This window comes from Salvelinus alpinus, chromosome 1, assembly GCF_045679555.1.
Source record: "Salvelinus alpinus chromosome 1, SLU_Salpinus.1, whole genome shotgun sequence".
Classification (NCBI taxonomy): Eukaryota; Metazoa; Chordata; class Actinopteri; order Salmoniformes; family Salmonidae; genus Salvelinus; species Salvelinus alpinus.
In genome coordinates, this window is record NC_092086.1 from 80297232 (window position 1) to 80310228 (window position 12997).

At 40.3% G+C, this 12997-nt stretch overlaps 1 protein-coding gene across 1 annotated transcript; it reads left to right on the plus strand.

Moving 5' to 3' along the window:
- The first annotated feature begins 10174 nt into the window (after positions 1 to 10174).
- LOC139564656 (uncharacterized protein C11orf87 homolog) lies at positions 10175 to 10660 on the plus strand. Its single transcript, XM_071384413.1, has one exon. It carries the CDS (start codon positions 10175 to 10177, stop codon positions 10658 to 10660), a length of 486 nt encoding a protein of 161 aa, XP_071240514.1.
- Positions 10661 to 12997: the final 2337 nt, after the last annotated feature.

Below are 12997 nucleotides of genomic sequence, written 5' to 3' on the forward strand. Positions count from 1 at the left end.
TGATCTTCAATAATAGGACTTGGAAATATGGAAGTACAGATTAGCCAAATTGTTTTACCTGAACATAACCACAAAGTAAGGACTTATTAGCCAGCTCTACACTGTTGTTTATGATTTTGTTGTCATGGAGGACTGATTGGGCTCATTGATTCGAGTTGAAATATAAATGCTGCTCTCATGGAATGGCATGCTTTGAGCACTACTGAAAAGTGCTATTTACATGTGAAAAATGAATTCCATATGCAGCATTTCTTATAGGACAATTTAAGAATTTTGTTGGTGACACTTTGATATCTTGATAATATGCAGCTGTTTAAAGGGCAAATCCACAGATGAAACAATAACAAAACGGTCAAAACGGTCTCTGTTTTGGTAAAAAGCTGAGGGATGGACCTGGATAAATGTAACCACTCTCAGATGAATAGACTGACCATCCATGATATCAAAATTGTTTTAACCTTGTTATGAGGCTATACAGTGTTTGTTTACATTTATAATGTTTACAAACACTGGAGAAAAACAATCTCATGGAGTGTGAAGGTTGAACTAAACTCACGAGGCATTTATAAATTATATTCTTCCAGAATCAATGGATATATATAATTTAGAAGTCAAAAAATGGATGTAGCAACTACAAATTGCCCCTTTAAGTCTATCAAAAGTGTGCGAGTTTGAGCATGTGTCCATTAGGCCTATGGAGAAAAAAAATTGTATCAACATGAATTAGATTGAGCAATAAAAGCACCACTTTTATTCCATAGGCTGGGATCTTCACTATGCAGCTGTTGCAAGTAGACTACACCACTGCTGTCATCCTTACCTCCAAGCGTTTATTCAAGTTGGATTATCTTTTGGAAGACATAGCTTGGACTAGCCTACAAAAGTCTATTCATGCTCTTTTCCCGTGATTCATCAAACCCATTTGGTGTGTCATCATAGTGGTCTCTGATTGTGGTCAGACTCATTCAGGTGGAACAAACTTAAAGTTGTGCCTTTGTTCAATGCTGATTTGAATGTCATTGAGAAAACAGAAGTGTCAGTTTTTTTTTTGCAAACATCCTTTCTGAATTTAAAAGTAATCCTCAAGGTAATCATCTAGTTTTGTCAGAAGTATCTGTAATCTGATTACAATATTTTAGCTGGTAACGGATTTACAGGTACCTTTTTTGTTGTGGTAATCCCTTACATGTAACGGATTACTTGTAATCCATCCATGATATAATCCGTTACTCCCCAACCCTGAATATACGGCAATCAGCAGTTGAAACAATAACAAAGCGTCTCCCAGCTACTGTTTCAGTAAAAAGCTGAGGGATGGGGCTGGAGAAATGTAACCACTCTCAAATTCAGACAGAGCTATGGATGCAAGGACTGACCATCCATGATATCAAAATGATAGTTTTAACCATGTTTTGAACCTTTATAGTGTTTGTTTACATTTACTTTCTTTGAAAACATTGGAGTGAAACAAACTTATATTTTGGGTTCTGATGGGGTATGACAGTTGAGCTAAGTTCTTGAGGCATTTATACGTTATATTCAAGAATCAATGGGTACGTATCATTAATTTATACAGTGCCTTCAGAAAGTATTCATACCCCTTGACTTATTCCACATTTTGTTGTTACAGCCTGAATTTAAATTGGATTACATTCGTTTTTTTCTCACCCATCTACACACAATACCCCGTAATGACAAAGTGGAAACATGTTTTTAGACATTTTTGAAAATGAAATACAGTTATCTCACTCATTTACATAAGTATTCACACCCCTGGGGTCAATGCTTTGTAAAATGTCATTTGGATGTGTTGTGGAAATTCTTACACAGGGACACTCAAAGTCAATCTTAAATGAATCATTGTTCATTTGTCAGCGTGCTGGAGAGGTTCCAACAAACTTAATGCACCATAGTGAATGTCTGTCAGAAGCTCTGCCTGGGCAGTCCCAGCAGTTGTCTTATATACAGCTATACACAGACAAGTTATATTTGCATCATTTAACATAATTCATTAATCATTACCGTTTTGTTTCATTCATGTGACAGACCAATACTGGTTCATAACATGTGACAGACCAATACCTCACGAGGCTTCTTCTCTCTAAACTGAGACCTTAAAACTGAGATATCTTTCTTTCAAAACAAAGGTCTGGGCATATTGCCAAATTGCAGCTACTGATAGTGAGGATTCGTTCAGTCAGTCACTTGCATGAACACAGAAATTGGTTTATAGAACAGCACTTTTAACATTTTCATTACAGAGGCAATTACAGCTTTGAGTCGTCTTGGGTATGTCTATCAGCTGTGCACATCTGGATTTAGTGATATTTTCTCCCATTCTTCCTTGCAGATTTTCTCAAACTCTTAAGTTAGATGGGGAGCGGTGGTGAACAGCAATCTTCAAGTCTTTCTGCAGATTTTCAATGAGATTCAAGTCTGGGCTTTGGCTGGGCCACTGAAGGAGTTTCACATTTTTGTTCTGAAGCCATTCTAGCATTGCTTTAGCTGTATGCTTAGGATCATTGTCCTGTTGGGATGTAAATCTTCACCCCAGTCTAAGGTCGTTTGCACTCTGAAGCAGATTCTCATCAAGGATTTGCCTGCATTTGGCTCCATTCAGTGTTCCCTTACCAGTCTACCAGTCCCTGCCGCTGAAAATCAACCCCATATTATGATGCTGCCACCACCACGCTTCACGATAGGGATGGTGTTAGACGGGTGAAGAGCTGTTCCTGGTTTTCTCCAGACATAGTACTTTGCATTCAGACCAAAGAGTAAAATGTTTGTCTCATCAGACCACAGAATCTTTTGCCTTTTCACGTGCCTTTTTGCAAACTCCAGGCATGCCGTCTGGCCACTCTCCCATCAAGCCCAGATTGGTGAAGTGCTGTAGAGACTGTTGTCCTTCTGGCAGGTTCTCCCATCTCAGCCAAGGAACTGTGTAGTTCTGTCAGAGTGGTCCTTGGGTTCTTGGTCACCTCCCTGACCAAGGTCCTTCTTGCCCGATTGCTCAGTTTCGTCGGACAGCCAGCTCTAGGCAGTCTGGCCGTCCATTTCCCAATGATAGAGACCACTGTGTTCTTGCAAACTTTCAAAACTCTAGAAATTGTTTAATACCCTTCCCCAGATAGATGCCTCATCACCAATGTTCCCTCTAAATTGCACACCCAGGCAGTAGACCGAGACTGCCACACAGAAATATCAGCCCACAGAGAGAAACACGAAATTGAACTTCACTCAACTTTCTAGAGCAGTGGTCACAGGCTGGTCAATCTCCAAACATTTATTTAAAAAACTCAACAATAAAGCCTTGTGTAACAATTTTGTTTTATTTGTCTTGGACGATAGGTGCACCCGATTCAGCTGCCCAGCACGCCGGGTAGGCGAGCTGTTGACATTTTTAACCATTTCATGTATCTGAAGGTACAAACTCTGCCTTCCCGGCGGGCCCAGAGAGCAAATCAAGTGCACTATAGGCCTACCGCTGGCCAATCGGATGGCTCAGATGCCCGTGTCTGCAGTAACGTAGCAGGCATAAAAGAAAGCTACACTGTGAATTTTCTAAAAGTTTTTAAAACAATGACGAGAAAGAAACTCAACGAATACAGCTAAGGTATGCTGTTATGAGTGAGTTCATGTTTAAGTCCTTACTCAGCACTGTCAGCACTTTGTATTCAACACTTTTAAAAGCCATAAAATGCGCGTTCTTCCTATTTCCATTCAGCACTACAAGTGCTGCAGCAGTAATGAATCAGTAGGAAAGTGTATCTTTAGGCTTGCGTTATTATTAGCGGCTTAGGTCTTTTTTAATATCGAAGAATATTTCACTTTCTCTGTTCCTAGGAGTAACAACATGAACTTGTGCACGAGGCAAAAATAATGTGGCGCGACTCGAGTTTCGCCATCAGCTGGAAGACGGTGTCGCTTTTTGTTCATGGTCAATGGAGGGATGCTGAGGCGGACTTTGTCTGCTGCTGTCTCCCTCCGCTGAGACTGACCATCAGATGCAGGCACCATTAGCGCAGTAAAATAAAAACGTATGATTTTAAATGTAATACAACAAGGGATCTATTACCGGTGTGATCATATAGCCTACCTCAAATTCTGAAATAAAAATATTTTTTAATGGCCTGTTCAACAATCCCTTGGCAGGGCAATTCAAGCAAAGCCAATATGCGGTGATAATGTATTGAGTGGTAGTGGCTTGCATTTTATCTAAAAGTGATCTTGACTCAAAAGGTTGGTGACCACTGTTCTAGAGTTTTCCCTATTAACACTATCAACGTTTCCCTTTACTGTGGCAATTGTGATTGAATCAACCTAATATTAGCCACTTTCAATGCAACATACCGAAACAAAGCAAACTATGCAAGTGATTTTGTTGTAGGCAGAATGCATCGGAGTAGGATTCTATTGCATTGACACACTACTCAGCCAGTACTCTACACAGACCTGTGCGGCATAAACAAACAGAGCTGCAGTAGGCCTATATGTAAATAGACCATTGCCGTATATGGATCTGTACCATTTACTTTGACCTGGACTGCGAGAGCTGCATGTAGCCACGTGCACATTTTGTTCATATCCTTTGCTAGTTAGTGAGTTTTTAGCCCAGTTATAGATCATTTGTGGTCAGCAATAGGGGACTGATTGCTTCCTTCTAGAGCACAAAATGTGTACATTTCCAGACATCTTTGAAAAGCAAGTCAGGTAAAGAGCTTTTTGTTTTACTTTAAAAGGGGCAGTGTTGTATTTTGAGACAGGCTTGAATAAGCTAAGTAACCAATAGGCAGAGGGTAGCATAATTTGATTATGTGTAAAAATGGTATGGGAATAATAATGCATTTTATTTTGTAAAGTGGTCTCTTGCATCAAACACAACATTTTTAGCCTTGGACTTCATGGTATAGTTAATTCACTGTCAACTGTGGGACCTTATATAGACAGGTGTGTTTCTAAATCATGTCCAATCAATTGAGTTGGCCACAGGTGGACTCCAATCAGTTTGTAGTGACATCTCAAGGATGATCAAAGGAAATTGGATGCATCTGAGCTCAATTTGGACTGTCATAGCAAAGGGAGTGTGAATACTTATGTAAATGAGATTTCTGTATATCATTTTCAATGAATGTGCTAAAAGGTCTAAAAACAAGTTTTCACTTTGTCATTATGGGGGAGAGAATTTTTTTTATTGAATTCAGGCTGTAACAACAAAATGTAGAATAAGTCAAGGGGTATGAATAATTTCAGGAAGGCACTGTAAGTCCACAAATTGATGCAGCAACTGCAGATTGCAGAGACCTAAATATTGCAAAGCCGTAAATACCCATTTCAATGCAGTCTGGGGGATTTCTACAGCAAAAGACTAGAAGACGTAACGTTTTGATGCCACCCACTTATTAGAAGTGTATCTGGCTCTTGCCCTTAGAAAAAATGGCTTGAAGTCTGTCCCCAATTTTGGAAATGAAGCAGATGGCCTTTTTGCGGCGTTGTCGTTGACTCCCCTTTTTGCCGTGCTCAGAGTGAGTGAGTGATCCAGGGAAGACTGCATTACCGGGTTTTAGCGCAGAGTCCTCTGCCTGTCCTTTCCAACTAAATCTACATAATTAGAGAGAAGGAAATTGAGACTGAAGAAGACGGAGCAGCGAAGTGAGTTTCTCCCGCAATGACCTTATCAAACTTAGCGGGAGCAGCAAACAGTCGGGGCCCCGCTCACTGCAGTGACAAATGAAGCTGATGAAGTTTGTGTGCGAGGGGGATGGAGGGAACCAGTTCCTTAAGTTTGCGGCTGTCTGTGCCCACAGTCATCCATCAGTGCTGTGGTGTTTGCTTATGAAGTGCTCTCTCCACTCGCCTAGCCAGCCAGCCACAGCCAACTGCCTCTTGGACGGACCTTTTGATTACAGGAAAACCATTGCCCCATTTTGTTCATCTTTTTCCATCCTTATCTTCCTTCATGAGCAAAGTACATACTTGATCCACTGATATGGCCGACAGACCATAGCCCTCAAACTCCTCTTTGGTCACTTACAGTGCCTTCAGAAAGTATTCATACTCCTTGACTTATTCCACATTTTGTTGTGTTACAGCATGAATTCAAAATGGATTAAATATGTTTTTGTATCACCCATCTACACACAATACCCCATAACGACAAAGTGAAAACATGTTTTTATACATTTTTGCAAATTGATTGAAAATGAAATACAGATATCTAATTTACCTAGGTATTCACACCCCTGAGTAAATACTTTGTAGAAGCACCTTTGGCAGTGATTACAGCTTTGTGTCCTCTTAGGTGTTTCTGTATCAGCTTTTGTGTCATCTTGGGTGTGTGGGATTTTCTCCCATTCTTCTTTGTAGATTTTTTCAAGCTCTTAAATTAGATGGGGAGAGGTGGTGAACAAGACTTTCCACAGATTTTCATTGGGATTCAGGTCTGTGTGTTAGCTGGGCCACTCAAGGACTTTCACATTCTTGTCCTGAAGCCATTACATAGTTGCTTTGGCTGTATACTTGGGATCATTGACCTGTTGGAATGTGAATCTTCGCCCCCAGTCAGGTCATTTTCACTCTGAAGCAGATTCTCATTGAGGATTTGCCTGTATTTGGCTCCATTCATTGTTCCCTCTATCCATACCAGTTTCCCAGTCCCTGCCGCTGAAAAGCATCACCATAGCAAGATGCTTCACGGTAGGGAAGGTGTTAGACGGGTGATGAGCTGTACCTGGTTTTCTCCAGACATAGCGCTTTGCATTCAGGGCAAATAGTTACATTTTTGTCTCATCAGACCACGGAATCTTTTGCCTTATGATCGCAGTCTTTCACAATGCATTTTTTGCAAACTCCAGGCATGCTGTCGTTCCTTTTTCTCAGGAGTGGCTTCCGTCTGTCCACTTTCCCATAAAGCCCAGATAGGTGAAGTGCTCTAGAGACTGTTGTCCTTCTGGCAGGTTCTCCCATCTCAGCCAAGGAACTCTGTAGTTCAATCAGAGTGGTCCATGGGTTCTTGGTCACCTCCCTGACCAAGGTTCTTTTTGCCCAGTTGCTCCGTTTGGTCGGACAATGAGCTTTAGGCAGTCTGGGTAGTTCCATATTTTTCCCATTTCCCACTATGCTCTTGAAAACTTTCAACACTTTCTATAAATTGTTTGATACCCTTCCCCAGATATATGCCTCATAGTTTCTGCTCTGGCATGCATTGTCAACTGTGGGACCTTCAAATCAAAAACGCGAAACGAGGCGACCATCTCTGTCGGCGCCATTGCATGAGGGAATCTGTAACTCCTTATATAGACAGGTGTGTTTCTTTCTAAATCATGTCCAAACAATTGAATTGGCCACAGGTGGCCTCCAAGTTGTCGTGACGTCTCAAGGATGATCAAAGGAAGTTGGATGCACCGGAGCTCAATTTGGCGTGTCATAGCAAAGGGGTGTGAATACTAATATATAAATTAGATTTCATTTGAAATAAATTAGCAAACATTTCTAAAAACATGTTTTCACTGTCATTATGGGATATTGTGTGTAGATGGGTGGAAAATGTATTAACATGTTTTCTACCATTTTGAATTTAGGCTGTCACACAACAAAATGTGGAATAAGTAAAGGGGTATGAATAACTTTCTGAAGACACTGTATTATCAACGTCTCTTTGTCTCAGTATAACCATTGCATCTCAACTGGCCCTTGTAATAGCGTAGAGCGGTAGAAAATAACCGTGCCTCCATATATCATTGCCATAGCATATCATCACATTGGCATAGCATTGAGTAGACGGTTCCATTTGTAGACTTTTGTTTTCCTAATTACCTTGTTGATGTTATTATGAGGTCTGGTTTGTTATCCTGAGGGTGCACAGTAATGACATGTACAGCTCATGTCAATGTAATGTTGTTCTCTGTGGCTTCTCTAGAGTGTATTCATAGGAGTAAAGGGGCAATCCGCAGCTAAAACAAACTGTATCCCTGCCACTGTTTAGGTAAAAAGCTGAGGGATGGATAAATGTAACCACTATTTCTATTTCGACCTCAGAACATGGTTTAGGGAGTATACTCTTGTTCTAATCTCTTCCTTTGCTGTTGGCCAAGTCTATCATTTTTGCAATGTGCCATGTAGGCCTACCCTACTAATGTACCTGGCTGTGTCAAATTGAGCCAGTCACCTCTCTTGACAAGGAAATGCTGCTTTAGCCTACTACAAATACAGGCCAGTGATTACTGTATTGTCACGCAATAGGATACTTCATGTTGATTTATGATGTGAAGGGATTGATTTAGAGGTTGTCCAGCTTTCTCCCTCATTATGAATGTCAATAATCTTTTATCAATTCCTTTGACACCAGCTTTGTTTTTAGCCAACCTGCATCACCATGGCAGTCCGAATGCATTTAAATAAGGTCACCTTATAGGGACAATCAAAAGTTGAAACAATAACAAAGGCAATTCCCTGCCCTTGTTTTGACAAAAAGCAAAGGGATGGGGCTGGAGAAATGTAACTACTCTCAAATTCATAGACAGAGCTATGGATGTAAGGACTGACCATCCATGATATCACAATTATAGTTTTAACCATGTTTTGAGGTTGTATAGTGTTTTGTTTAGATTACCTTTAACATTGAAGTAATATATATATATACTTTTTTTTATTTCACTTTTATTTAACCAGGTAGGCCAGTTGAGAACAATTCTCATTTACAACTGCGACCTGGCCCGAGAGAAAGCAAAAAAGCAGGGCGTCAAAAACAACAGAGCTACACATGGGATAAACAAACGTACAGTTAATATATCTATATTTGGTTCTGATGGGGTTAGACAGTTAAACTAAGCTCATGATGCATTTATGTTCTATTCTTCAAGAATCAATACAGTATCTTTAATTTATAACTCCAAAAAATAAATGTAGCAACTGCAGATTGCGACTTTAAGGTCAAAAGCATTGTTTTAGCAATTTAAGCGCATGATCATGTGAACTAAAAGTGCGCGAAATTAAATGACAGATAGTCCTAAATCGACTGACTATGGTCACGACGCTGTGCAGATGATTTCAGCACCACGAGCGCGGGAACAGCTCCACACTGTTTTACATGCTAGTGCTGAAATGCGTGCACGCATGTGATGACTTATAGAAAGTAAGTAGGGGTTCAAGGCGCATACAGGTACTGTATGCGGACTCAGTTTTTCGCCTAAATATATTATCCAAAATTGTTCCGTTTATTGCTCGCGTATCTGTTGGTATACCCTTGATGTTCTACTGTAGACGTTTTAATTTCCTCTACGCTTTTCAGAAGCAGAGGAGCCTGTAGGAGGCGATGTAGACTCCAGTGAGGAATGTGGAACACAGATGTGCATCCAGTGTGTGTGTGTGTGTGTGTGTGTGTGAGAGAGAGAGAACCATAGACTGTAAAAAGAACAGAGTACAGCTTTTGCATTGTGTGCTAGGCTACGTCATTGTGATCCCCGAGAATTCTCTCTGCTCCCTACATCGTCACTCCGACCGGTCCTCGACTCTGAAACGGCTTCGACTAGATAGTATCACCAGGTAAGAGATTAAAACATATTATTTCCCCCTCAAACAGTCTGAAATAGATACGTTCCTATTGTTCTCTTAAATATCTGTCTCTTGAAATTACTCTACATCATGGTAATGGCCATGTCTTGTGTTTCATGTAAGGAAATTCATTTAATTGGGCTATAATAATTGTAGTAGTCTATGATATAAGCCAATCTCCATGATATCATATTGATACTATTCACATGGGAACTTTAGCGGTAAATTTATTGGAATTGTATGGAATTGAATCATGTCTCTATCGCTCAAATATAATAATAATTCTGATTTCTGTTCATTGGAGCCATGAATGTGTTATCTCAAAACTGAAGCGCAATTACGCACGGCTAATAGTCCTTTCAATTATTTAAATAATTTAATCGGGCGTGCCATGAATGGTGAGCCTATACACGGAGGGCATATATGCTATTGTATCCCCCCTGCTCAATGTCATTGGCGTATTGTATAGTAACATTTTGCTACTGATCTCAAAGGGGTTTTAATTTCCATTTAGGTCAATCTAATGGGACAATCAAGGCGTTTGATTCCATTTGCCTCGTCGCACTGAGGTTGGAGAGAAGGACATTAGCCTACCACCCCGAAGTGAAAATCAAACCCCAACGAAATGACAACCAAGGAGTCAGAGAATGTGGGTCTCTCCATACCACTGTGCATCTACAATGGGGCTTCCCAAACCAACGGCACCTGCATGGACCAAATGGACCGCTTCTTCCAGCCGTTCTCCTCTACCTTTGCGCTTATGGTGCTGGTGGCCATGATCATTGGGATAATATTGGTTTCCCTGGCAGCATTTCACTTTAACAAGAGGAGGATGAAGAAGAGGAAGATCCAGCGTGCCCAGGAGGAATACGAGCGTGACAACCGCAGCCCGTCCACCAAGACGAAGAGAGAACCCACGAGACCATCCATTATTGTACGACCGTCGCCTCCAGATAGCGAACACCGGCCACACTCCGTTGTCCAAAATACCAGTTGTCACATTCAGGAGGACCCTGGTACCTTACCCATTGCAAAGAATGAATCAGAATTGGATATGGCACACATTGAGAAAGGAAATGGACAAGTCCTGGAAACGGTCATCTTGTCTTGATAACGCTGCAGTTGAAAATGTTGGGACTTTGTAAATAGACAACATATCCACGTTATATTTCAGGTGTAACTGACTGAAAGAAACTCTTAACATCAATTTGGGATTAACTGGGATAAGCAATATGGCACAAAAACAAACAATATGACCTCAAGGAACGATGGTTGCCATTTCATCATAAATCACACTGAGTGGATTAATATCTGTGCCACGTTTATAAATCGTGTATAAAAGTAGAATAATTCAGTATATTATAATACATTTGTGGGATCATTTCAGCAAAGGACCATTTGGTAAAGTATTCTACATTGAAGACAGGCTATGCGTGAAGGATAATGATGCCCACTAGAAAGGGCGCTGTCCATGGTGCTGAAATGTATATTCATGTGCCGCTAGCACATTTCCTTGTGTAGATGTAAATTGCTAGTCGTCCTTAAAGTATTCTAAAGTATTTATTTCTACAACTACTATTCTACTCCTGGACTTGCAAATTGTAGAATTAGATTTCTAACTAAATGACTATTCCCCTAAAAGTTCATTCAACCTTTTCAAAAGTAACTGTCCAGTGAAAATCTCACTTTTAAAAGTTCATATTCTGTTATCTCATACCCAAATAATGTTGTTGACTCATCCTATACACGTATTTGTGACCAAAGCATAACAATAAACCTCAAACTTGTTTCTCAAACAGACCATTTCGAAAATGCTTGCTATTTCCTCATAGAGGATGATGTCATCCTCCTGAGAATGAGCTGGCCAATCAACACTCTACCCGCATTCATATTTTTCAGAGTGATATGCGCACAATTCTGTTGTTGGGGTACACCCACACCATTCCAACATATAAAAACATACTTAATTACCCTTTTTTGGAAGGAAAAGTATTTCACTCATATTGTAATGAATTATAGGTCATATTTAATAGAAATCTGGAAACACTGGACAGTTACTTTAAAACCAGTACCACCTAACAAGATTGACTTTATACATCATTCAGTAGCTACTGTCAGGCTTGAAATGGCTGACATAGCACATTTTATGTAATATGCTCTGGTGACCATGCATTCCTCTTAGTGTTAATTCATTTTATTTTGACAACGCTTTCAAAAGAAGAGCAAGTAGATGTCGGAAGATGCCTTGAGAGGAACTAGACTCCGATTGGCATGTGCTATGTATGGCACCCTTTTCCAAAGTTTTACAGGAGCTATCAAATAAAGCTTTTAAGTCATGTTTGAAAAGGTTTCACAAACCTACTTCAGGCTTTTGGCTTTGTTAAAAGTGTGGCAAGAGGCTTAAGTTGTAATTTGTTGCAATTAGTTAGTGCAGACTGCATAAAAAAAAATAGACTCAAATCATTATTTTCAGAGTTACAGTTTCAATTAAATTATGTATTTTTATTGGTAGTTGATCATCTGCGTTTAGTTTGTAATAATGCACTCTTACAGATGTCATGAACTTTCATGTGCCAGGTGGTAGCTGTGGGTCTTAATATAGCACTTTCACTATTTATAATGTATCCTCTGAAATGTAATAAATCGGGAATCATAAACAAATATTTCTTAACGCTTTTTGCCTTTGTAATGCAAGTGATATTTTGTCTCTTTCTATCTCAAAACAAACCGAATATTTTTAAATATGTAGCCTGTAACATAATTTAACACTGACGCTGGAAAAGCCCTATGTGTTCCTGAGCTTCACTTTTGAGTGAATCCTCTCAAAGAACCTTGGCTCTACCCATAACCACAGACCTACCCTTGACTTAATTGAGTCTAAAGCCACGTCCACCTCTCTTCTGATTGGCTGGCTCATTGGAGAGTTGAGTGCTTTGACAGGTTCTCCTCTAAGAGGGGTCTATGGCAGCGGGCCAGGAGCAGTCACTCCCAGTGAGACTTGGGCCCATGGCCAGGTGCCAGGAGAGCATGTTCCTAATTGTCTCCTCAAAGACAAGCCCTGGGGCCCTCATCCCTGGCTGGGCTCCAGCTCCTATTGGACATACTGCTGCTGGGAGTCTCTCAGCAAAGCTGTCCCCAGACTAATCTCCTTGGGGAGTGTGGGGACAAATAGATCCCTGCTATTTACTCTCTGTGATTGAATTTGCATTACAAGGTTATAAGGAAAGCGAAAACTCAAAACGAGCTGCATATTTAGTTGATGACTGTTTTTAGGGCTGATATGTGTATGGACAAGTTTGAACTCAATGGATTGGACAAAGGAGATGACCTCAAACGGAACTCTGTCCAATTTTACATGAAGAAAGATGATCGGTTTAAAAATGCCCTTTTCTAGGTGTTTAAAGCATACTGTACATTGTCTGGAGTGGATACCCACCCCGTCCATTAT

Coding starts and splice junctions, on each gene's coding strand:
- LOC139564656 (XM_071384413.1), top strand. CDS start 10,175: ATGACAACCAAGGAGTCAGAGAATGTGGGTCTCTCCATACCACTGTGC.